This window comes from Procambarus clarkii, chromosome 83 (assembly GCF_040958095.1).
Source record: "Procambarus clarkii isolate CNS0578487 chromosome 83, FALCON_Pclarkii_2.0, whole genome shotgun sequence".
Classification (NCBI taxonomy): Eukaryota; Metazoa; Arthropoda; class Malacostraca; order Decapoda; family Cambaridae; genus Procambarus; species Procambarus clarkii.
In genome coordinates, this window is record NC_091232.1 from 11,618,945 (window position 1) to 11,645,583 (window position 26,639).

Sequence of the window (26,639 nt, forward strand, 5' to 3'; positions counted from 1 at the left end):
AGCATTTTATTTAATCACAAGAAGGGGTTCATGGCGGTGCCCAGGTCGAAAAAAATGTTGCGCCATTGTTGGGAGCCCCAGAATGCAAATCTGCTATCAGAACATGGGTTTTGCATGTCAGTATCTGAATACCTTTTTTTTTTTTTTTTATTAACACATTAGGTATATCTGCATTAGTGCAGCTATCCTAGACTATATGAAGTGAAGTACAGTGTGTCAAAAAAACTAACTAGGTGATGCTAAAAAATCCCCATCACACAGGATGGTTAGTCATACAGAGGCATGTGATAAGCGGTCTGCACTGGCAGACTCCGGATGCATTTTGAGGATATCAACAACACAAGATTGAATAAGGTAGCAGTGGTAATACAAGTCCCCATCTCGCAGGATGGTTAGTCATACAGAGCCATGTGTTTAATAGCCTGCACTGGCAAATTTTGGGTATACTGTGAGGATATCTTCAAGAATACGAGAGTGAATAAAAGTATACCGATTATTAGTTATGCGAAAGTCTATGGACGCTGTAGCCACCATTTCATCTCCATCGATTTCGTGGAGGTCGCTATGGTACGCGACCCTGACCCGCTTATGACAGCCCCTTTATCCACATCAGTCACCCTGCAAAGTCGGGTGAGGCTAGCGCCAAGCCTCCAGACATGGACATATAAATCGAAATCCTCTTTTATAGATGTTTTTAACTCTGGTTTCCCTTCAAAACGCATAAATCTTTCTTATAATTATAGATTTACGTTGTTTCGTGTATTCATAGAAACGTAGGATTGACTACAACCAAATATTTTATGCACCTCTCATTTCTAATACTTTGAGAGCCGCCTGTGTTGCTATATTTTGAATCCAAATTCACATATTTCTTTCTTGAATGATGTGTTTAAGTAGGCAACTTTGCTTTTGTAACAAGCTGTTCGAACCAAAACTGAATCCTTTGATTTATTGTAAAATTAGAAGTCATGCGGGACAAGAGGCGAAAGTATATAAACTTTTCTGGTTAAAAAGTTATATTTAGTAGAAGTTTTTACAATCAGAGGAAAAACTACATGTTTATACAGTAATTATGCACGAGTTCTCAAAGGGAAGTTCACTAACCTCTGGTACTCTCTCTAGTGTTTATATATTCCAAGGTTGCTTTGTTGTCTATATACCGCAAGTTTACTCTATTGTTTTCATGTTTCTACGCTGCTATAGTATATAAATATGATTGTAAATAAAAAATAGAGCAACTTTGGACTCTATATATACACTTGAACAACCATGGAACATATAAATTCTAGAGAGAGAGCCACGTTGCTCTAATGTATTGGCAAACACACAGACATGGTGACATGGTGTGAGGCTGAAGGTGTCTATATTTGTCAGTTAGGGACAAGAACGCAAGCAGGGAGCAGGCACGCCGGGTGTCTCCACACCACACTGCTACACTGCTAGTCTGTGAGTCTCGTTCTCCTACTACCTGCTTCCGTATAGAACTGGGAAACGCAGAAGTGTATTTATGTAGTGTGTAACCGAAAAAGTAAGATTAATAATTCTAACACGAATTTTCTCAATATTTCTTATGTTTCTTTTTACTGTCGATGGTAATTGAAAAATCAATTCTCCAAAATTCATTTTTATTTCTAGTCTGACGCGACGCTTGAACGCGTTTCGTAATAACGTATTCCATTTTCAAAGACTTTAGTTTACACACACGCAACTGTAACCTGAAAACACTTAACAGAGTTTTACTAATTCTAACGCTAAACAGCTTGTCTTATATACTCGCATTTGACTGAGGTGATATGCTGAAACAGTTTTGGATGAGGTGAACAAACTTTTGACCAACACATTCAGAACACGGTTCAATGGGTATAAATTGAATAAATGAGAGGGAAGAATGAAAGTAACTGCAAAGGGCCTATTGGCCTATACTTCCTCTTGATGCTTCTATATTGGTACGGAGTCTTGAAGTGGGTAGAATATAGTTGTGCATTAATTGGCTGTTGATTGCTGGTGTTGACTTTTTGATGTGTAGTGCCTCGCAAATGTCAAGCCACCTGCTATCGCTGTATCTATCGATGATTTCTGTGTTGTTTTTTAAGATTTCTCTGGTGATGGTCTGGTTGTGAGAAGAGATTATATGTTCCTTGATGGAGCCCTGTTGTTTGTGCATTGTTAATCGCCTAGAAAGAGACGTTCTTGTCTTGCCTATATACTGAGTTCTTTTGGGCTTACAGTCCCCAAGTGGGCATGTGAAGGCATAGACGACGTTGGTTTCCTTCAAGGTGTTCTGTTTGGTGTCTGGGGAGTTTTTCATAAGTAGGTTAGCCTTTTTTTTTATTTTTGTAGTAAATTGTCAATGTAATTTTCTGATTTCTGTCTGTAGGGATAACGTTCGTATTAATAATATCTCTCAGGACACTTTCCTCCGTTTTATGAGCCGTCGAAAAGAAGTTCCTGTAAAACAGTCTAATAGTGGGTACAAGTGTTGTACTAGTTGACTCCTCAGAGGTTGCAAGTAATTATTATACAGTTAACTATACTGGTCTTCAATGCCTCTGGCATCTCAGCGCTTGAGAAAATTGGTAGGTGATATTCTTACCAGCAACTGTGGTCATGGCATTAATAGTAATAACAGCAGTGATAGTGGAAGTATCAGTAAGTGGTAAGTATTAGTGATTATTATTAGTAGAAGAACAGTGTTAATAATATCATTGTATGTATTAGCAGTTGTAGTTAGAAAATTGTCTTCAAACCTTTCATGTTTGATTTCCATACATAGGATATATATATATATATATATATATATATATATATATATATATATATATATATATATATATATATATATATATATATATATATATATATATAATAATATATAATAATAATAATTCTCCTACTTATATGGTAGGAGAAGTGAGCATTCATATGTATTCAGAGTTAAATGACAAGTTTTCTCTGAATGCTCTGTGTTCCCTTCTTCGAGGCTGTGGGTCCCTACAATTGCACCAGAGGTGGTACCCCTTTTGCACAACATGATTACATCGTCCCAGCTGTCATCTTTCAAGGCGACATTTTCAGTGATAGAGCTGTGCACGTCACAGAGCCGAGCGATCTTTGGAACTCTGTTCGTGATGCCCTGGGCGCTGGGGTACATGATAGTACCGGACATAGCCTATCTGGTGAGGGACTGGAGGTACCTTCAGACCGCGATCGTCCTCCCGTACGCAGGACTCCTCGTATTCTTCTGGTCAGCAGCTCTAAGTGAACGTTTTGTTTTCATATGTTAATATATACCCTTGAATTTGTAGTATTTTTTGTGTATTAGAATATATATATATTTTTGCTATTTTCCAATTAAATGAGGATGTATGTGTGTACCTAGGATATTGCCAGAGTCGCCCCGCTGGCTGGTTCTTCACCACCGTGACGACGAGGCCCTCCAGGTGCTGGACTGGGCCGCCAGAGTAACCAAAAGGACACTGCCAGCAAGGCAACAGCTCCTGGCTGCCGTCAGTCGCATCAGGGGAAAGGTAGTCGCAGAAAGAACACTGTTTAATTGTAAATAAATGCTTGCATGAATTTACGGTATGTTCAAAACATTTACAAAACAGCTTTATAAATATTTGCTGAATAAGAGCCATCGGCATGCTTTAATTTGCAGCCTTATCCTATCTTCGGTAAATTAGTTTTGTAAAGCGTTATTCAACCCCGCACTTACCCTCACCATATTATATATACGTACACGCAAGCACACACTTGCATGCTAGCATACGTACACGCAAGCACACACCCAACGCAAGTTAGACGTTGGGCTAACACCGATAACACAATGTAATTATTTTGTTGTTCCTAGGTATGAAGTGTTATTTTATTATTACTAATGCCTCCAATGAATAGAAAATGTCTGCCATTTACCCCAAACTTTGTTTTGAGCTTTACCTAAAACAGTTTAGGGAAGATGTGCAAATGACATTGTTAGCATATACAGCAACAGTCTATTCACAGTCAGACTAACCCAGAAACCTTACCACATATTTTTAGTGTATTATGGGCCTCGAACCTATCCTGTAGGTGAGTGGCAGAAGGGTCTCTGTGTCACATAAGCAATTTACATTTGCTTATGTAACACAGTTGCATATAATTTCAATTTGATTACAATGTCTGCATAGCCACAGTGACTTAACGCTCTCTCCTGATAATTATTTACCAAACTTTGGACACTTTGGTAAGATTTCTGGGTGTACATCGTTTTTAATTTAATATATACATTTTTCTTGACCATTTGCGATAGTTATTTCTAAATTCTATAATTATTTCGCAGGTGCTCGAATAGTTTTGCTGACACTGTTTACATATGGCCAGATCTTCATCGGCAGGTAATGCAAATTCTCAGAGATAACCGAGTCTGAGTTGAGCAGTAATAACATCTAGGAGCTTGCTGATTTTATTGGGTGATAGGAAGATATATGTTTATACTGGCATGATAGCATGATGATAAATGCAAAAGCTAGTGTAGATTTTACTTTGCCTTAGATCTACAAATATTATTTGAAGTTCTTGGTGTATAATTATTTTTTGGATGCTTATAGACAATCCAGAGTTCTTTGCTGAAGGCATTTTCTTTGGCTTACTCATTAGTTTATCATGTATTGGGAGGCCAACATAAGATAAAATCCACTTGAAATTCGCTCTGTTAGTCATTATTAATTTTATTGTTTCCGTGTCTGACTTCAGGCACGTCATAATGATTAAGTTTTGGAGTCGTATACACTTAAGTGCACGGAGCATGATAAATAGTTTGGTCTGAAGGGTAGAGACACCATTCAAAACATTAGTCGTTACTCATTTTCAAGAAAACTTTCAGATGCTTGACTGTGAGAAAGAGGCGGACCAGAGCATATTTAGGAACGCGTTGGCGGCACTAAACAGGTCGTTCTCCATCCTGAAGGAGAAGGAACTAAGGCACAGGTTTCTTATCATGTGTGTGTGTTGGTTCATCGCGGCATTGACGTACTACGGGGGTGTCTCTCGGCGCAAATAATATGAGGTAAGGAGAACAGTTGTATTATTAAAAGATTGACCAGTCATGGTATAGAAGTTACAATACCGAATCAAGTCACGTTACTTGACTCTAGGAAGTCAGATTAGTCAGGTCTGGTATACCATACAGGCTGGTATACCAATATACGCTAAAATAGTGGTGATGGTGGTAATGGTGATTATGACAGTGATAACGGAGGTGATTGTAGTGCTAAGAGTAGGTAGTGATTACGATGTACATTTTGGTTACGGTATTGTTGTTGGTAACGGCGGTGGTTGTGGTGGTGGTAACGGAAGTAGTGGTGGTAGTAACGGAAGTAGTGGTGGTAGTGGTAACGGAGACGGTGGCAGCATGTAGTGTATGGTCCGTGTCCCCAGACAGCGCTGACCCGTACCTAAACATCTTGCTGGGGGGGGGGGGGGCTGCTGGAGGTACCGTCGTACCTGGCCGTGTGGGGGTGCATGGTACACCTCAGCAGGCGCCTCTCCGTCACCTTCTTCTTCATCCTGTGTGGGGTCTCCATCCTTACCAACACCGTCGTCATAGCGTCGTTCCTTCACGATAGGTCTCCCAACCTTCCATACTGTGCTCCCCTAAGAGGAACACAGTAGAAGTTTGAGTAATATGAGTTTGTTCAGCGTTTAATATCATTATTTATTTCAGAGGTTTCTTTCATATTCTTATTTCAGAGATTTCTTTCATATTCTTAGTTCAGAGGTTTCTTTCATATTCTTATTTCAGAAGTTTCTTTCATATTCTTAGTTCAGAGGTTTCTTTCATATTCTTATTTCAATGGTTTCTTTCATATTCTTATTTCAGAGGTTTCTTTCATATTCTTAGTTCAGAGGTTTCTTTCATATTCTTAATTCAGTGTTTAATATTCATCTATTATGATCAGATATTTACAGCACTGTCAATTGTGCTAGATATTTAGTGCTTATTTAATAAAGAAAATGTTGCAATTTAAAAATTAGGTTTCTATTATCGTGTTGCCTCATTGGTGAAATATATATTACTGTAACCGGACTGCTGGAGTGTTTGTTAAGTGAAACACTGTAGGAACGCATGTTACCACCAACAGTGCCAGTGGCTGCTAATGTATTCTTGTCCCTCTGCGGCAAGCTGGGCATCACAGCAGCCTTCCATCTGCTGTACGTCTACACGGCCGAGCTCTTCCCGACCGAGTGTCGCTCTCTGGCCCTGGGCGAGTGTAGCGCCATGAGCAGACTGGGCAGCGTCGCCTCCCCTTACGTCAACGACCTCTTGGTGAGACTGGGGTCTACGCGGGCACTGGGAACGGCAGACCGTTTGCTCTTGACTCCTTGTCATTCTCATCCAAAGGCTTCATTCGTCATTCAGAGACTGTATGACCATCCCCCATCCTCCCACTCTCTCTCTCTCTCTCTCTCTCTCATGCATTTCCCCAGCCACACCCGCACCTCCTTGCCCTCTTGCTCTCACACACACAGACACACGTCTCCTAACATTCCATCATCGTTCTAGCACATTTCGAATCCTCTGTCTAGTATTTTTGTTATACAGTACGGTAAATAATATGTATATAACATATCCAATACCAAATTACATGCAAGTGCAGTAATATCATTTGCAACAGATCATCGTTACTGATAGGACAAATTTGAGACGCAAATATTTTTGAAACCACTCATATAGGATTATTTTCCGAGGTAACAAGAGCTTGTTTACTAACACTGTCTGATGAACAGGGCCAGTTGACGTCGTGGGCGCCGTCTGCAGTGTTCGCTGGGACGTCACTGGTGGCAGGCGCCCTTGCCCTCCTCCTGCCGGAGACCAGAAACCGAGTTCTGCTGGAGTCCCAACAGCTGGTCAAGAACACCAGTCTCCTAGAGACACCAAGCTCGCGTGTGACCAACACTGAAGACACGAAGGAGATGGAAATTATAGTGAAATTGTCTCATAACTGAGACTGGTAATCGGTCCCAAGTTCCGGATCTGGTAACGAATATATCCGCTTGTAATTACCATAAGGCCTGTCCAAAATACTGCTCCGTGTGTTGTATATCCTAAACATTTGTGTCTGTTTCATTATTAATTCAAATTAAAAGCTCTTCACTTCATGAAATTACGAATAACTATACTCTATTAGCAGCGCATTTAATAAGGAAAAGTCATACAAAAAGTTATATATAAAGAAAAAGCAAAGGCATAAAATATAATATAAACAAGAAGCAGTCCTTGATGGCGCAATGGTAACACTTGCCCAGGGCCTCCCGAGAGATTCGTCTGGGCTCAAGTTCTGGCCAAAGAGGATTGACCAGGCACCAATCCTTAACTGTTCACCCAGCAGGAATAGGGTACCTGGTTGTTAACCGATTGGCTGGTCGTATTCCAGGGAAAAAGTCGTAGGTAAGGCTTATCGTGAGTTATGGAAAGGGACTTCTGACTTCTGTTGGCAATCTTTAGCCTGCTTATAGGAGTCAGAAGTCGTCTTTTCCTGTGTTCACCTGTGTAAAACAAGTATTTAATTGCGAGACCTGCAAAAATACTTTAGTCTCTAATCGTATTGTCATTGGTTTTCTTTTATGATCGAGTCACTGGGAGAAAATTAAATCTTAAAAAATGGGTAAACTATTGTATTTTTTATACGAGTTTCGGTTATGCATTTCTTATTAACAGTTTTGGATCCCCATTATCTCGTACAGGAAGTTTTTTTTAGGCCTATCGAGGTCACCATAAGCCAACAGCTGACCTTTTCCCACATGAAACCCACAACAGTTGGTTCTGTCCAATATAACCATTTACTGCTCGGCGAACAAAGGAATGAAGTGAATAGGATCCTAACATTCTATAGGACTAAGAACTAGGTCATAGGACTAAGAACTAGGTCCTATAGGACTAAGATCCTAACAGACATATTTATGTCCCATCTGCTACCCATGATATACCTGCTGCGTTATAATTTAACTATCTTGACGTTGTATATCCCAAGCAACCTTGTCGAATTTGGTCTTAAAGTTGTAGAATAAAGTAGATTTCACAACTTCTTTCCGTTGGACCTACTTGTGTGTACTTCTTGAATAATATCATCTATGTGAAAATAAAATAAAAAGTGGTTATGTCGATTGTTTGAAGCGTCTGTGTAGTTAAATGAACACGTTGTCCTGAACGATTGTTTATACGTCTGTGTAAAAAAGTGAACACGTTGTCCAGAACGATTGTTTGGACATCTGTGTAAAAAAGTGAACACGTTGTCCTGAACGATTGTTTATACGTCTGTGTAAAAAAGTGAACACGTTGTCCAGAACGATTGTTTGGACATCTGTGTAAAAAAGTGAACACGTTGTCCAGAACGATTGTTTGGGACGTGTTTAAATAAATAATCACGTTGTTCTGAACGATTGTTTGGACATCTGTGTAAATATTTGAACACGTTGTCCTGAACGATTGTTTGGGACGTGTTTAAATAAATAATCACGTTGTTCTGAACGATTGTTTGGGTCGTCTGTGTAAATAAATGAACACGTTGCCTTAAACGATTGTTTGGGTCGTCTGTGTAAATAAATGAACACGTTGTCTTAAACGGGATGAGAATAGCTCCAGCTACCTTATCCCTGTGTGTGTGTGTGTGTGTGTGTGTGTGTGTGTGTGTGTGTGTGTGTGTGTGTGTTTACAAATCAAATATTAACAATACTGTAACTAGCTTCACAAGATTGTCACTTGCTTAGCTAAATAAACTGTGGGGTCCAGTTCCTGAACCCAGTGTGCCTCTGGAACCCTTACCACCACCGCTCTCGGGATGAGTATGGGGTGCATAATAAACAAATCAATGAATGAAGAAACTGAATTTATCTCAATTCAGGGCACTGTCGTGATGAAATAATCCATATTATAATACAATTATTTGAAAAATTAAGAATAGGCCCATGAACGAACACGAAGGCAGTTTTTGTAATAAGTAATAAGTTATTTTGAAAATATTGTTTATTTGAAAAATAATAAACTTAATTTGAAAAATAAGGTTCGAGTCTAGCCCTGAAAGAAATGTTTATTTACATGCTTTGTACAGTTGATTGGACAAAGTTACAAGAAGTGCGTTTAGAACTTAGTACACACAACATTACTAGCAAATTAAATTGTATTACAAATATTAACCATTAAAAACAAGTAATATCAATATAAACAATGCTGGATATTTAACAAAATCATAACTGTATAATTTTATTTATTTATTTATATACAAGAAGGTACATTGGGTTCATGAGATTACAGAGACTTGAAGTTTTACATTCAGATTCAGATTCTTTATTTAGGTAAAGGTACATCCATTGAGTTACATACATAATGATGCATTTAAAGATAGAGATAGTACATACAATACCTAAAGCCACTAGTACTCATAGCGTTTCAGGCAGATCCTTAATCAAACATATAATTTTAAGAAGGTAATTTCTAGCAAAATTTAAAAAATGTTTACAGGTACATTTACATGAACTTACATTCTTGTAAAGTCACTAGCACGCATAGCGTTTCGGGCAAGTCCTTAATCTAACAGAGAATTTTAAGTAGATAATTTCCAGTAAATTTTACAAAAAATATTTAGAGGTACATATAAGAAATTTTGACACAATAAACAAACATTAGATTAATACACAATAATAACAATACACTGTAATGAGAAGGATTAATAGGTACATATAGGTAAAAATTTCAGGGTTATCAATTGGTTTCTTGCAGCACAATTTGAGGATCATTTCAAGGAATAATGCAGTAGAATATGCACTCAATATAACAACAACAACAAACTATTATGACAATGTGGGAACTGAGCTCTGTCGCAAGACCAATCCCAAGACATTGCCATATTTTATCATAATTGTAACTATTTGAATACAATATGAACAGATAAACAGCAATAAATAACCTGCAAGAGCAAAATGAAATAGATCATCTAAAAAAACAATAAACAAATCAGGTGGCACCGACTTTAGCTTCGCGCATGCGTCCGAACGCAGGAGGCTGAGGGAAGCGTTTGTGTGTTCGGGTGCGATGCTCAGTTGAGAACGTTGCTGGCTGGTGGCGGTGTGAGGTGCCCGCTCGCTGACCGCTTGTTCACATTGGATTTCACAGTGGAGCGATTTCTGGTGCTTTATATGAGATATCACGAGTGCATAAGGATATTATCTGGCCGTGTAGCCTGCCGAAGGGGGAACTGCTGCGACCAGGAGGACAACACAAGGTAGGAAATAGTGAGCGTGTAGTGTGTGTGTGTGTGTTATTAGGGCTGGTCACATTGGTAGCAGACGACGCTACTACTCAGCTGATCGGTGTGACAAATAGGTCGTATAGCACTAGTTGTGCTGTTCATCGTATTGCTTTTGCGCTAACCACGACTACGCAGACATTAAATGCATTTCATCGGCTTTAAAATGAACAATTAACACTATTAGAGACAGAATCACTTAAATGTATTTTTTCTTCAGCTTCAAATTGCTTCGGACGAATTGGCAACTATTCTTCTGAGAGGTGAGTCATGTTGGCGTGCGAATATGAGCCTTACGGTCGGTTATCTTGGCCTCTGTCATCCCCTTACTCCCCGACAGCGAGCGCGAACATTGCGGAATCTCACAACGGATAAATCTGCTGAAGATCATCGCAGTTACGGCATTTTGCGCAGGCGAATCAATAATACAAGACTGGCGATGTGTAGAGAGGATACCTCCCCCACCCACCCACCCACCACACACGTATATGCAGACACACGCACACATGCATATGCAGACAAACACACGCACACATGCATATGCAGACAAACACACGCACACATGCATATACAGACACACACACGCATATACAGATACGCACACATGCATATATAGATACACATACATAAACATATACAGGCACACACACGTCAGCAGGTGTTTGTATTATGTGTAAGCAGTTGTTCTAGTGGTTGGCTGGGCTGTGTAATGACAGATGTGTATGTGATGATTGGACAATTGTTCAAATGAACACTTCAGTTCGACTTTCATAGCCGTGTGAGGCAGGCAATATTTACATCGATTTGTTTACAGTCCTGCATCCCTATGTGTAGTCTATAATATTGTCAAACAACGTCTTAATGTGTTATTTTTTTCACATTTGTTAAGGATTGCCTTCGCGCGTCTGATTAGTTTTGGGGATTTGTAATACCAAAATTGCTGAAGCTTTACAGGAATTTTTTTTTGTATATTTTGATTTCACGGAAATGAAACCATGGCAAAGTTTCGTCAGTTTAAGGTCATCTAATTTCTCCTAAGTTTTTGTTATTATTTTCTACCACAGACGTGGCCACACATTTACAATACTAACTAGCATATATACATTTTCTTCTGTCCTTCGTGGACAGGGTTAGAGATCTGTTAAGCATACAATATAGTGATTTATTGAACAATCAATCACAGAAGGTGATTGTAGTGCTTTTAAAATGCTAATCTAACCTACAAACATAAATACACAGCCTAAGTAATTGTGAGGTGGTGGTCATTTGCAGACGGGTGTGCTTCCTCCCGCGTAATACATGTTAGGGATAAACATAATATATCCCTCTCTCCTTATTATGGATAAACACACCGAGAAGTGTATCTTTACTGTAGCCCTGGATTATGTTCAGGGTTAAAGTATTCGTGCTGGTTGGTCAGTAAGCACTTGTTTTGCCTCAAGTCCATTACCAAACCAAACCACCTTGGATCAACCAGCTGATGAGTTAACGTCTTGTTCAAGTGCGACTTAATAATATCTTATATCGTCCCGTTCCCAAGTACAGTAGACAAATAAATGCTCCTTGATCCAGACGCCAAACGCCGTGTTTATGAATGTAAATATTTGTCACGTGACACAATAAATGAAGTTCTAACTTATATAGAACAGTGCGTCTTTAGGGTCAGCCACAGCTTAGACGAGCGTAGCCTGACCGGTTGGGATCAGCCGCAGCTTGGACGAGCAGCTCCTATCGTCACAAATAAAGTTATCGCATTCCCGTTAGGCCTCTCAAGCGTCTTTGGGTGGTGGTAACGGGGTCCCAGCATGAGCGTGTGGCAATAATTCTATTGTAATATTATTATCGGTACGACGGGCGACTCTTTGGTTATCCGTTACGGCACTGATAACGATATTATGGCATTGGCAGGTGTGTGGGTCTGGGCCAGGTGTGGGTCTGGGCCAAGTGTGGGGTCTGGGGACGTGTGGTCTGGGTAAAGATCAACGGGTTCCAGTTCTGTGAACCCGTTATCCTTTAACTTTTCGACCACAACTTACAGGATAGGTATAGTATCCCTAATGAAACAAAACAAAAGGCACTCACTCCCCTGACATTCGCCAGTGATTGATAGTTCCTGAGGTCATATCAGCCAAGCCCCGGGTGTGATAAGCGATGACGAAATGGTTCGGCGACACGAGCCGAGACGTCAGTCATGCGGCCAAAATCTTGATGATTCTCCACTTAAATTTACTGATGTCAGACGGTGTCATGAGATGTTTGTGGTTAGAGAGAGACTTCGCTGCCTCCTGCTGCGGGACAGCGGACACTGGCGCATGCGCGGTGACCTCATCTCCTCGCCCTTCACTTGTTTTCTTCTGTAATGTGAGCACGCTAGCACGCACAGAGACCTTCACGTAGAAAGATACAGGGAGGGCGCAGGTGTCCATGGACACACCTGCGACAAGATTTATTTCATCAATAATTTACACAACCATTTTCTGAAACCTGTACATCTTTGCTTAATCATGACGGCTTTGTTTACTTTGATTAAACAGTCTACGAGCTTCGAAACTGCGCAAGCCAAGGTTATTATTGTTATAAACAGCCTCGTCGTACTTCAGGGGTCATAAGCTGTTTAGTAAATATCAACAAACCCGCCGTGATTAAGGACTGATTTAAAAGTTTCGTAAGTGGTTGAGTAATTAGTTGATGAGTTCTGGCTCAGGTGTGTTTACAAGTACTCCTGGCTCGTGTTTACACTCACCTGGCGATTAAGTCCCCTGAGTATTGATTGTAGCATGTAGCAGGTCAAGTAGTACTCTGAGAGAGTTGAAGGGAGGGAGGTGGGTGAGGTGGGATCGGAGCCACGTTAGAATCGAACTCTCTCCACGCTAGACGACCCTCCACCCCAGACACCCTTCAGGACTGGCTGCATGACCCCTGGTTCGTGTTCGCCTCGTTGTGCAGACTCCCCGCTTGTTGCGTTATTGGAAAGCTTGGAATGTTGGTATATTGTAATTCTTTTTTCGCTTAAAAAGGTAATGTGCCTCGTATTATTTGATAATACATGTTGTATTCTTGAGGTTATCTTGAGATGATTTCGGGGCTTTAGTGTCCCCGCGGCCCGGTCCTCGACCAGGCCTCCACCCCCAGGAAGCAGCCCGTGACAGCTGACTAACACCCAGGTACCTATTTACTGCTAGGTAACAGGGGCATTCAGAGTGAAAGAAACTTTGCCCATTTGTTTCTGCCTCGTGCGGGAATCGAACCCACGCCACAGAATTACGCCACAGTATTGTTGATGGGTAGCACGCCATCAATGTATGTGCAGTTAAGCATTTATTTTGTATAACAAGTTTCTCTCCTATGGAAATCCATTATCCAAATCCACTAAATTTTCATTTATTATGCAACCAATATCCATCCTGTGAGTGGTGGTTGATCCTATACCCATCCTGTGAGTGGTAGTTGACCCCATACCCCTCCTATGAGTGGTAGTTGACCCCATACCCATCCTCCCTGGCCAGAATTGTTCTATGGCTTATAGGATCTGGTCCAGGTCTGTCGGTAGTAACGCCTCACACCAAACTTTTACCAGGATTAGTTGGCCAATAAGTGATATGGATATGTTGTTGACAGTAAAACGTGTTGTCATTGCAAGTGTTGTTTAGATTGACTTACGTTAGTGTTGTCCTTTAGCGTAATCGGCTTGCTGTTCCTTGGTGTATGTTCTATTTATTGTAGGATAGAGCTGTTAGAATATTGGCTGTTAATATACTTACTCGAGACCTAGTTTCCTGCAGCATATCTACTACGTCTCTCACTCTCTCTCTCTCTCACTCATTCACACTCCCACACAAAGGGAGAGAGGAATGAAGGAAGGGAGGAGATGCAGCCCATAGCAGCTGCCTAACTCCCAGGTACCTGTGCACCACGAGACTAGGAACTGCAGGCAATCTTCGCCTACTTGGCGACTACAAGACCAGGAACTGGGGAGCTGGCACCACTAGTGTTGTGGATAGCAATGATTGGTTGTTAGGACACGAAACGGAGTCAAGGTTCACGCGTGAGACAGTTTCTCTTCTCGGACCTCAGAGTTTCTTTCTCAGTGACGGCTAGTTCCTTCCACGAGCAGAACTAGTTAAAGGAATCATGCATGATTATTTTTTTCAAATAAATTTATTAATATTTATTCATTCATATGAATGAATTTTTATTCAACAATTTTTTTTTATTATTAAAATATGGTCGTTACCCTAAATGATTCGGGGTGTTTTTCTCTGTTAGTGTATTTTTGAAAATAAACACTTTAAATGTTTTATTATACTTTAGTGATTTACTGATGATTGCAATCGGTGTTTTATCCAAGGCGCTCATGTTTTTTTTTTTAACTCGCAATATGTTGTTGAAGAAAAGAATCAATCTTTTAATATGCAGCGAAATATAAACTAAATATCATCATTCACTCTCCTGGCTTGTATTCACTCAAACATTCTTCCCATCTTGCACAGTCACGCTACACACACACACACACACACACACACACACACACACACACACACACACACACACACACACACACACACATACTGGCCAGGTCACTCTACTTTGGTCAAGTTGTTCTGACACTATCCGGCTCATGTGCTCCACACCCTATCCGGCTCACGCGCTCCACACCCTATCCGGCTCACGCGCTCCACACCCTATCCGGCTCACGCGCTCCACACCCTATCCGGCTCACGCGCTCCACACCCTATCCGGCTCACGCGCTCCACACCCTATCCGGCTCACGCTCCACCCGCTGCACAGATCTCACACGAAAATAACCGACCGAGATTACAAGCCTAACCTTACCCCTCAAATGCCGTCGCCGCCTTCCCCGGCCGGAGCCAGTACATCCCTGTCTTGGAAGTGTCTTAATTGTTCTCAATTAAGCCCCACGATTACCCCTAATCCGTAATCTCTAAGGGTGAGCGTCACGGCTGTTACCCTAACACACCCCTGACGTGTATACTTACCGCTCGGTTAATAGTTAGCACAGTGACTGTCCACAGTAGCTGGGTGTATAGACCCTTCTCTCTCACATTAACAGTGGGGCTACTGTGGTCTGGTGGCCCGTGACGGGAGGAGAGGGAAGGAACTGTGATGGAAAGGGGGTAAGGCTACGGTTGGGAAGGAAGAGGGGAAGGGGGGGGGGGAGGGGAGGGAAGTGGCAATTCTACCCGGAAATGACAGGTAAAGTCTTTTTGTTGGTGAGTGTGGCGCGAGTTTGTGGGCGAGAGATAACACGTGACGCAAGAAAAAGTAATTATCTTAAAATAAACTATAATTCTAAACAAAAGTCTCATCCTCGTGGGGCGAGGAGCTGAGCACAGGGGGACGCGCCTTTACTATATATCCACAGCTACAAATAAAGCAAGTTTGTCTCCTACACGTCCCGAAGAATGGAGCTAAAAGCATATCTTTCATGAAATCACAAAACGGGTATTGTTTTTTGGGACTCCAGTCCTACACGTAATGGGATGAGTTGAGCCTTCCATTCATCATCCACTAGTTGCGTACAGATAGTTCAAGTGGACAAATTACTCTCCAATTCCAGCAAGTTGTCTTGAATCCTCTGGTCGCGCTTCAGTAAGAAGTGTCTCGGTGGTTTAATTCCCGTAAGTGGGTTGATTTGGCTGGTGAAAGTTTTGGCTTAAGAATAGTATGGGTCATGCTGCTGGAGGTCCTCCATGGTGGTCACGCTGCTGGAGGTCCTCCATGGTGGTCACGCTGCTGGAGGTCCTCCATGGTGGTCACGCTGCTGGAGGTCCTCCATCGTGGTCACGCTGCTGGAGGTCCTCCATCCTGGTAACGCTGCTGGAGGTCCTCCATCGTGGTCACGCTGTTGGAGGTCCTCCATCGTGGTCACGCTGTTGGAGGTCCTCCATCGTGGTCACGCTGTTGGAGGTCCTCCATCGTGGAGGTGTGAGGCATTAGGACTGTTCTTCACGTTGTGCACATGTGCACCCAATAGTAATTTGGGAACCCGGATATAAGTCTATTGGAGGATAGTGTTCCAGTAAAAACAAGGCGCTGAATAACCTGAGATTAGCCGGTTCCAGTACCTGGTTCGAGGCACAGCCTCAGTAACAACTTAAAGCATAAGTAAGAGCTATTAGGGGGGGGGGACGAAAAGCCAAATTCATGGCGAAAAGCACTCAAAAAAATCGAAAACTATGAAAGCATCCAAAATTTATTTGATTACTTGAAGGTAGGCTAAAAAATTATTTTTTAATATCTATTAAGACATGGAAGAGAATTTTCAAATTTAGGAAAACTACAAAGAACAGTACATTAAATTCTGTCGTGCCCAGGAGTCTACGTACCTGCATATAACGGTAATATGTGCCTTAGTTTCGACACTGCTCGACCCTCGCGGCTCCCTGAACATTATGCATGTTCTGCCGTGTGAATTTAACACGTTAACTCAACGGATTTTGATCTATTATGTATCTGAGTGAACAGTTACGTGGCTACAGCTGCAAGCTGGCGACAGGTTGTGTTTGTGGATTAAACATAACAAGATGATAATTTTTTTTTTTACTTGTGTAAAGGAGGAAATGTAAATGTTTATCTCTCAGAATGTTCGGTAACATGTTTATTGTTTGTGATGTGTGTCTATGTATGTATTAACACGATGTACTGAACGGGGTGAGAATAGCTTGAGCTACCTCATCCCTTTGTGTGTATTTTACCTCAAACTTATTTCAATTTCAATCTATTTTACTCACATTTATTGTTAATTATGTGTTGTGTTAGCCCCCCCCCCAAAAATATGTATTTTTCTGGCACATTTGTGAACAAACATATATGTTTGTATGCATGTTCAAGAGTCTTCGTGTGGCTGTTTATGTATGTGTTAAGAGTTGATTCGTACTCTCCAGCCAGTCAGGAAACGACAGCTCGACAGACATTATTCACCGCCTTTATTCTTAGAGGTTCCAAGCGCCCGTCCTGGGCCTCGTGCAGCTGCCCAGGAATTAATTACATTCCGACATCAGCTCCAGATGACTTGACAACATGTGTGGCCAGAGATTGTCATTCACTATAATATAGTCGCAGAGGCTTTTCGTTATGCAAGACATAGAAGCGCTTATATCTGGTCCTGGGTACTGGTGGGAGCGGCTCTCTCCAGGAAGATAATGCAGAGAGGGAGATGGAGGGAGGGAGGGAGGGAGGGGGTGAGAGAGGAGGAGGAGGGAAGGAGAGGGTGAGGGAGAAGGATGGAGGGAGGGGGTGAGAGAGAAGGAATGGGGGTTGCGTCATTATGGCTATTGTCAAGGAGCGTGAACCATTGTACGAGGAGGAGCCGTCATACTGACCGTGACGTCTGGCAGTTGGTGCAACAAATCTTGTTGCGGCTTGAGGTGGGAAGCTGCCTACGAAGTACTTGCTGGCCCTCAAGTGAAACTCTAGCACAGATGACTTTATTCTAGAGAGAGAGAGAGATCGGGATCTACGGTAATCCAAAAATTACTCTGCATAGATAAGCATCTGATAACAGTAAGCGAAGCAAATAATTTTCTTATATGTAGGAATTAATGTACAGTCTTGTAAGGATATTGGTAAGTCAATCCTGAAGGTCATGAGACTATCCAAAATGTCGTTGTTCTTGTCTTAACCTTTCCAGGGTAACTGAGACCAGGAGAACTATCCTCCTGATACCTGCTTGATGGGGTTCTGGGAGTTCTTCTACTCCCCAAGCCCAGCCCGAGGCCAGGCTTGACTTGTGAGAGCCTGGTCCACCAGGCTGTTGCTTGGAGCGGCCCGCAGGCCCACATACCCACCACAGCCCGGTTGGTCCGGCACTTCTTGAAGAAAACAATCAATTTTCTCTTGAAGATGTCCACGGTTGTTCCGGCATGTGTGACAGGAAAATGGGAGTGTTACTGTGTACTACGCTCACTGTATTCTCCTAGCTTGTTCTCACCTAGTTGTATTTGCACCGGGTGAGCCACAGCTCTTGGATCCCGCCTCTCGACTCTTAATCGACCTGGTGTATAGTTGGGGGAAAGGGATGGGGGGGGGGGCTGGTCTCAGCTCTCAGCCTCCACTAATATCTATAATTTAATCATTCATCATCTGTCTTTATATCTTTACCTGCTTATTAATTCTGAGAATGTTATACGTGGTAATCATGTCTCCTCAAGCCCTTCCGTCGTCTATTGAAGAAATATTTAATTACATTAGTCTTCTCTTATCACTCATGTTTTTCTTAAGTTCTGGGACTATAGTCTGGTGGCGTATATCAGAACGTTAGGCACCTTCACTTTGTGTTTGATAAGGTCAACCAACATTCTGGAGCCGCATATCCCAGGACTGGTCTGACGTATGTCTTTAAATTATAGTCCTGAATGACTCCTTCTTCAGATGTCTTAAAGCAGATCTTATGTTGCACAGCCAAGCACACGCCGCTGATATCCGTTTGATGTGGCTCTGGGCGTTCGTGCATGCACGTCACACTGTGTACTCACCTAATTGTACTCACCTAATTGTGCTTGCGGGGGTTGAGCTTTGGCTCTTTGGTCCCGCCTCTCAACTGTCAATCAACTGGTGTACAGATTCCTGAGCCTACTGGGCTCTATCATATCTACATTTGAAACTGTGTATGGAGTCAGCCTCCACCACATCACTTCCTAGTGCATTCCATTTATTAACTACTCTGACACTGAAAAAATTCTTTCTAACGTCTCTGTGGCTCATCTGGGTACTAAGTTTCCACCTGTGTCCCCTTGTTCGTGTCCCACCCGTGCTGAAGAGTTTGCCTTTGTCCACCCTGTCAATTCCCCTGAGAATTTTGTAGGTGGTTATCATGTCTCCCCTTACTCTTCTGTTTTCCAGGGATGTGAGGTTCAGCTTCTTTAGCCTTTCCTCGTAGCTCAATCCTCTCAGTTCCGGGACGAGCCTGGTGGCATACCGCTGAATCTTCTCTAACTTTGTCTTGTGTTTAACTAGGTATGGACTCCAGGCTGGAGCTGCATACTCCAGGATTGGTCTTACATAAGTGGTATACAGGGTTCTGAAAGATTCCTTACACAAGTTTCTGAAGGCAGTTCTTATGTTGGCCAGTCTAGCATATGCCGCTGATGATATTCTTTTGATGTGGGCCTCTGGGGACAGGTTCGGTGTGATATCAACCCCCAGATCCTTCTCTCTATTTGATTCTTGCAGGATTTCCCCTCCCAGATGATACCTTGTGTGTGCATGCGTGCGTGCATGTGGTTTATGTTTCCTGCGTGTGTGCGTGCATGGGGCTTGTGTGGGCATAGGTGGATGCGTGCATGTGATGTGTGACGTCCCGCAGACCAATCATGGGCTGTCTCGCCATTGCATTGACGTCATAGGTTTCCTGCCATTGGCTACACCAGGTCACGTGACCTATAGTGTCATGATGTTTGACCCCCAAAAAGTGCCAACTCTAATACTGTATAACCTAACATCAGCCTTATGGTATAAGTGTATACATTCTAACACACAATTAATTCGCTTCTCTATCATCTGATGATTACAAAGGAATTCAGACAATAACAGTTCAATTTTCCTCCTCGTCCCCCTCTCCCTGCTCCTCCCCCCTTTCCCTCCTCCTCTCCCTCTTCCTCTCCCTCTTCCTCTCCCTCCTCCTCTCCCTCTCCCTCTTCCTCTCCCTCCTCCTCTCCCTCTTCCTCTCCCTCCTCCTCTCCCTCTTCCTCTCCCTTCTCCTCTCCCTCTTCCTCTCCCTCTTCCTCTCCCTCCTCCTCTCCCTCCTCGTCCCCTCTCCCTCCACGTCCCCTCTCGCACAGTTCGTAATACTGCTACTACTAAATTAACTACAAGACGTGAGGAACGTGACTGTAGAACTGTTACTGGGTTTAAGTTTTTCTCGTGTTAAGGAAGAATGCCTTTGTTGTGTTTGTGTGGGGGTGGGGGGTGGGGGGGGGGGGTGGGGGGGAGGAAAGAGAGAGAGAGAGAAAATTATCAGGGGAACGCGCCAAGCCAAAGAACCTCTGAGCTTCCACAGTTGTGCAATTAACACACAAGAATTCCATGATTCTTGTCTTTGTTTAAAATAACACAAGAAGAATTGCCACAGCGGTAGGCTTCAAGCCTCAGACGAGACGTCTCTTGTTTGCACCCAGACGTCTTTTGTTTACACCCAGACGTCTCTTGTTTACACCCAGACGTCTCTTGTTTACACCCAGACGTCTCTTGTTTGCACCCAGACGTCTTTTGTTTACACCCAGACGTCTCTTGTTTACACCCAGACGTCTCTTGTTTACACCCAGACGTCTCTTGTTTACACCCACACGTCTCTTGTTTACACCCACACGTCTCTTGTTTACACCCAGACGTCTTTTGTTTACACCCAGACGTCTCTTGTTTACACCCACACGTCTCTTGTTTACACCCAGACGTCTCTTGTTTACACCCAGACGTCTCTTGTTTACACCCAGACGTCTCTTGTTTACACCCAGACGTCTCTTGTTTGCACCCAGACGTCTTTTGTGTACACCCAGACGTCTCTTGTTTACACCCAGACGTCTCTTGTTTACACCCAGACGTCTCTTGTTTACACCCAGACGTCTCTTGTTTACACCCAGAAGTCTCTTGTTTACACCCAGACGTCTCTTGTTTGCACCCAGACGTCTCTTGTTTACACCCACACGTCTCTTGTTTACACCCAGACCCTCTTGTTTACACCCAGACGATTCTTGTTTACACCCAGACGTATCTTGTTCACACCCAGACGTCTCTTGTTTACACCCACACGTCTCTTGTTTACACCCACACGTCTCTTGTTTACACCTACACGTCTCTTGCTTACACCCACACGTCTCTTGTTCACACCCAGACGTCTCAGAATCTCTCAGCCAGTCTTGAAGCGTACCGAGGACCTTGTTGCATTGCACTTAACTGGCTGTTAGTTCTGTTGGTTTACGACTCAACAGTCGATTCGCTGTTTATCTTTCTATATCAAAGTTTGGTAAAGTTAATCACACTCTGAATTTGACATTTTTAAAGACTTTCTATCCACTTTAAGTCCTACATTCATTCGTATAATTGATAACGTTCATGATTCTCGCCTTTTAAGAGTTGGCCTATGTAACTTTAGTGGTCTAATTTATCAACTGATATGACTAATTATTCAGAAAATCATAAATAATTATTTCACATTATTCACTGTTGGTGTAACCTACTAATTGTTACTTTTTATTTAGAAAAAGGTACGATAATGTAAGGTGACGTATAAGTGGAATACGGTGAACGTAGGTCCCAGGTGTTTAGACGTAAAGCGCACACGTGTACAGGTGCCAGGCACCAGGGTAGGCACACCCTGGTATCAGTTAACTAGGCACCTGATACCGGTATTACGCACCATAAATTCCGGGAGGAAAAAAAGAACAGAGTATGTACACACACACACCACTCCTCCTCCTCCATCTCCTCTTCCTCCTCCACATAAACAACAAGGCATCTTTAACGCGTGACCTCGCCCTAACCTTATCTTCTACACTCTACTAGAGGTTTAACCCACAGTAACAGCTCCCCACACTCTGTATCAACTCCCATCCACTGTAACAACTCCCATACCCTTTAACAACTCTCATACGCTTTAACAACACCCCCCCCCCACAACACCCTGTGCTACAAGGTTACAGTGTCACGTGAACGGATCGGGTTCTGGACCCCAAAGACCTTTAAGCAATTAGCATTTATCGTGAGCTATTTACATATAATTCCAATTTGCTTATCATTCAGCCAGCAGTCAGCCAGTGGGCGACAGTGGAAAGGTTACAGCCACCAGCGTACACTACCTGCATTAGGCAGACGCTCTCTTAAGTATTTCATTCGAAATGAGGTATATAATTCTTTACGTTTACCGTGGCCCCCAAAAAGGTAATATTTCTCGTGCTGTCCCCGACGGGGAATACATTATTAATCAGTGACGCACGAGCCGTGTGGCAGACACGACTAGACGGCACGAGGTGTTTCGTGGTTATTATATTTCTGGGAATATTGCTCTTGTGGACGATAGTGTTAGAGGCGTGTGTGCGCGTCTGCTTGTTGCGGTCAGCTAGTTGTGCTTGCAGGGTCAAGCCTCGTTTTTCGACCAGCATTAGTGCAATACAATGACTCCTTTTCCACTAGTTTTTCTTAGAATATTTACATCTAAAACTGTATAAAATTGGCTTCGACGACATCTTCCTTTGGTCCTTAATATGAATATTTCTTGTGTATCTACTTTGTCAGTCTCCTTTGGTGTCTTGTTCGTCATTATTATGTCTCTGCTAGTCCTTCTTTCCTCAAGTGTAGTGAGGTCCAGTTCCCATCCGTCTCCTTAGCTCACGAGCGACCCTCGTTTCATATTTTTGTACCTTTTCTAGTTTATTTTATGTTTTCTTTAAGAAGGAGTTCCATGCCGGGGCCAAAATAAATCCATAAATATAAATCCAGCAATATTAATGTTAGCAAACTACAGTCAATAATCAGATCTTCGAAAAGCTGCAACTCAAACGCCAATCCTTCTTCATTACTCTAGGCATCTTATCCGCATACAACCTGGCCTGGGGGTGAGATTCACGAAGCAGTTACTCAAGTACTTACGAACGTGTTCATCTTTCCTCAATCTTTGACGTCTTTGGTTACATTTATTAAACAGTTTACAAGCATGAAAACTTCCCAATCAACTGTTGTTATTGTTATAAACACCCTCCTGGTGCTTCAGAGCTCATTAACTGTTTAATAATTGTAAACAAAGCCGCCAAAGATTGAGAAAAGATGTACAGGTTCGTAAGTGCTTGTGTAATTGCTTCGTGAATCTGGCTTTTGGAAACTTCCCATACTGGTGATCGCTGAGACTGCCGCAGTGATGAACATCCTCTAGTGATTCAATATATTTCACTTTTGATCTACAACAGCCACTGTTGAGTCCCACTGCTTGCATGTCTGGAGTTTCCTCCACCACAATAATCGCAGCAGTTCAGAGGAAAGGTATTTGTCTGTCAGTTTCTCTGACATCACATCCCAGTTTAAAGAATTACCCTCACGTCGCAATTTTTTTTCTCTCTTGCTGCAGGAGCGCCTCAAAATGTCAATTTCTCTCGCCAGTTCAGTAATTGAGTGCTTCAGCCTCCTGTTGTCCATTTCACAGCCGTCTTGTGGAATGTATTTCGTACCGCCTAAGGTTATCCCCTGACACCTTTGACCTCCAATAATTCACGAACTGTCCTTGGATCTTTATCTTAAACTGTGACGTGTTTTCAACTTCAAAGTTCATGCAGCTATTGAATAATAAATTAATCATTACAGACTTAATATAAAGACAATGAATTAAACCACAAAAAGACAAGGAAGGATTAATATGAATTGAAATCTACAACAAAGGGAAAATCAGCTACAACAAGAGCACTGATGGAACCATATTGAGAATACTCTCAGTTGATTCAAGGCATACCAGCATGACTGCTGGGCCGTGCTTGCTGGACCGTGCTTGCTGGGTCGTGCTTGCTGGGTCGTGCATGCTGGGTCGTGCATGCTAGGCCGCGCTTGCTGGTCCGTGCTTGCTTCTTCCTCTCTGGTGTGCTCCATTTCATACCTGCTTGCCTTTCTTCCTTGATGCAGTGCCTTTGCACCACTTCCTGCTATCGAGTTAATTCGTTACCACACTGCTCCAGACGGATAAGCTCAAGCATATTAACTAATCTAGTCATTTTGACTGTCAGACGGTAGGTCATAAACCGTGACAATGGTCAATAATGACCTCTGGAGAAACACAGTGTAACAAGTTAGTAACACACACATGTGTTTCTAACTGTACTTATGGCAACACTGTGTATGCTAAATGGCTCAATATCGTTTACAACGTCATTATACAGAGTATGCATAAGTATTCGGAAGTAAGAGAGAAAGAAAACGCCAGTTACAGCCCCGCTCCTGTGCCAGGTAAGTCCACTACGGGCTCACCATAGCCCGTGCTACTTGCAACTTTGTGTAGCCGAACTTAAAACAACAACAACAACAGGAGAGAAAAATGAAAACGCACGATTTTGTTTCGTTTTTCTCCTGTGTTAATACTTACGCATTAGTGAATTCCGCATTTTTGTCATTAATCTTGAACACAGAACATGTATTTTTTTAATACAACTGTATTGTCACAAACATATCAACTTATGCACACCCTGGGGGGATGTATTGTGAGACTCAGGGTTTGTGGTGTAGGGAGTGTATTTACTATTTGTTCGTTGTCTAATGTATAGACTCCCGTTACACACACAAGTTCAGTAGAACTTCGATTTCAACTCTTTTTGACCAGGTCGTAGCTCAGTCGATTAAGGCAGCGTCTGGGATGATCTCGGACGTAGGTTCTAATCATCGTCACGGCCCTTGTGGATTTGTTTATAGACTCCCGACTTCACGGCGTGTCTGGGGTGTGGTGTGTGGCAGCGGTGGGTCGTTGGGTGTAGTGAGGCAGAGGTGTAGTGTAGCAGAGGTGTAGTGTGGCAGGTGTAGTGAGGTGTGGCAGGTGTAGTGAGGCAGAGGTGTAGTGTAGCAGAGGTGTAGTGAGGTGTGGCAGGGTACTCCACGTGGCGAGAGTGAAGGGGGGAGAGGCAGGGAGGGAGTGGGGAGAGCTGGGAAGGGGAGAGGTAGGAGAGAGTAGCGCTTGGGGGGGGGGGGAGGTGTTGCGTCACCGCCACCTTGAGCTGAGAGCCAGTAACCTGATGACGTAGTGGTCCCGTAGGGGATAGTTGTGGTGGCTGCTGTGGACAGATGTGGTGGCAGCTGTGGGCAGATGTGTTGCCTTACAAACAACTGAGGCCGCCCTGCCAGGGTGGCAAGACAGCCGTAACAACAATTGTGCTGCCATACATATCCTTTACATAAATATCCAACAATTTTGCCATAATTAATACCATATCATTTATGTAAATGTTTGCACAGTCACGGCAATAACAATCGTAGATTGTAGTGGTGATTGTGGCAAGAAGTGTGGGACGGGGAGGTAGAACCAGTATGGCAAGTATTAATATGGCAGCTGAGAGGGGGGTGGGGGTGTAAAGCAACAAAGTGGCAGGTGCAAGAAGTTGAAAGTTATCAAGACTCAGCACACACAGTATTCCTCGCCTCGTGAATACTCATTACTCATTTGAGTGGCTTATCTCTCTTCTACTGATTGTGTTATCGTCAAGTACTTGTGAGTCGTATTCACGGCGAATGCGCTGCCTTCCCTTCTTTTGTTCTGCCACTCCTCTCGCCGCTACTTTTTCACAAGGTTGGGTTTTCTTCCTATTGGGGGGTGTGGTACTGGCAGCTATGGCGGCGTGTCCACTCTCAGGATGGGTGACGCTGCCCAATAAATTTAAATAGGTTGCATTTGTAACGTTGGTGACCCGCACCTACGGGTTGCAGGGGAAATGTGTCTGCTTTTTATGTTGAATAATTAATTTCACCTCTCGGCTGTTTTGTATCGTGCCGACATTTTAATAATTAAACATGTTTTGGCAGTAAACTAAATCATGAATAAAATAATTTATACTGAAATAAGGCTTTTGTTAAAAAAAAATTGTTTTGAAATTGTAATAATATTCCGTATTCTGAAAGTTACCGATCAACCAATGTAGCATAACCCTCCATCTAATAAAAAGCGTGAGAACTTTTAAAAGTGTTAATCTTGTTTATATAAAAAGTTTGGGAACTTGTCCAGCTTCGTTTAGAGTGCATGGAATACGAAGTACTTTGTGTGATGCTCGAGCACCTGTCTGTCATATTTTTAGACCACAGCTGTTCGGAAGGTCAGTCTGGCGCATTACTGAAGCCGTCAAGTAGTTCATTCAACGTGCAGTGTAGCTGTCATGGGAACACCCCCGTGTATACCAGTGTAGTGTAAGCACTGGTTATCATTTTTGTTGTAGTGGTTGTAGTAGATGATTCACATTTAATTGCAGCTAACAGTTGCAACTAATACCTTTAGCGCAGTCGGTTCACAACCGCCAGGTGCCGGGTTCGAATCCTGGCCAGTACAAGACGTTACGGCATCTTATTTCTGACACTTGTCTTCATCCAACAGTAAATATGCACCTGGGAGTTGGACAGCTGTTGTAAGGCAGTATAACTTCATAGCACTTGGAAGGGATATGGGGCCAAGGATCTGGGATAGTACGATGGAAAGGAACGGTACCCCACCCCCTTTGGTCCCTCGGGGAATCGAACGCGTTCCTGCAAGAAGGAAGCGAGGCTATTCACTATACCGAGCAGTTCAAGTGGTTGGAACAATATAAATAGCATTGTTTCCTATTGATTTCTCCTATTATGTGGTGTGGTGAGATGACGTATCACTATATCACTCTCTAAAAGTGTCACCTT

The 26,639-nt window shown here is 42.7% G+C and overlaps 2 protein-coding genes and 1 long non-coding RNA gene across 3 annotated transcripts in view; all 3 read left to right on the forward strand.

Moving 5' to 3' along the window:
- Window positions 1–3,002: 3,002 nt before the first annotated feature.
- On the forward strand, window positions 3,003–5,314 carry LOC123768794 (uncharacterized). Its single transcript, XR_011225329.1, has 4 exons — window positions 3,003–3,244; window positions 3,380–3,527; window positions 4,319–4,373; window positions 4,862–5,314. It is a non-coding gene; the product is annotated as an uncharacterized lncRNA (long non-coding RNA).
- Window positions 5,315–6,103: 789 nt separating this feature from the next.
- On the forward strand, window positions 6,104–6,984 carry LOC138349589 (solute carrier family 22 member 15-like). The gene is made up of 2 exons (XM_069316218.1): window positions 6,104–6,304; window positions 6,766–6,984. Exons 1-2 carry the CDS (start codon window positions 6,104–6,106, stop codon window positions 6,982–6,984), a joined length of 420 nt encoding a protein of 139 aa, XP_069172319.1.
- Window positions 6,985–10,121: 3,137 nt separating this feature from the next.
- LOC123768654 (trafficking kinesin-binding protein milt) overlaps window positions 10,122–26,639 on the forward strand; it is a 331,499-nt gene continuing 314,981 nt past the window's right edge. The window contains exon 1 of the mRNA XM_045759303.2: window positions 10,122–10,256. The gene's annotated coding sequence lies outside the window, so the exon portion shown is untranslated. The remainder of the gene's footprint in view (window positions 10,257–26,639) is intronic.

Excerpts from the sequence above, each read along its gene's own strand:
- LOC138349589 (XM_069316218.1), top strand. The coding sequence starts at position 6,104 with ATGTTACCACCAACAGTGCCAGTGGCTGCTAATGTATTCTTGTCCCTC. Across the intron at positions 6,305-6,765 it reads CTTACGTCAACGACCTCTTG|GGCCAGTTGACGTCGTGGGC; the intron begins GTGAGACTGGGG and ends TCTGATGAACAG.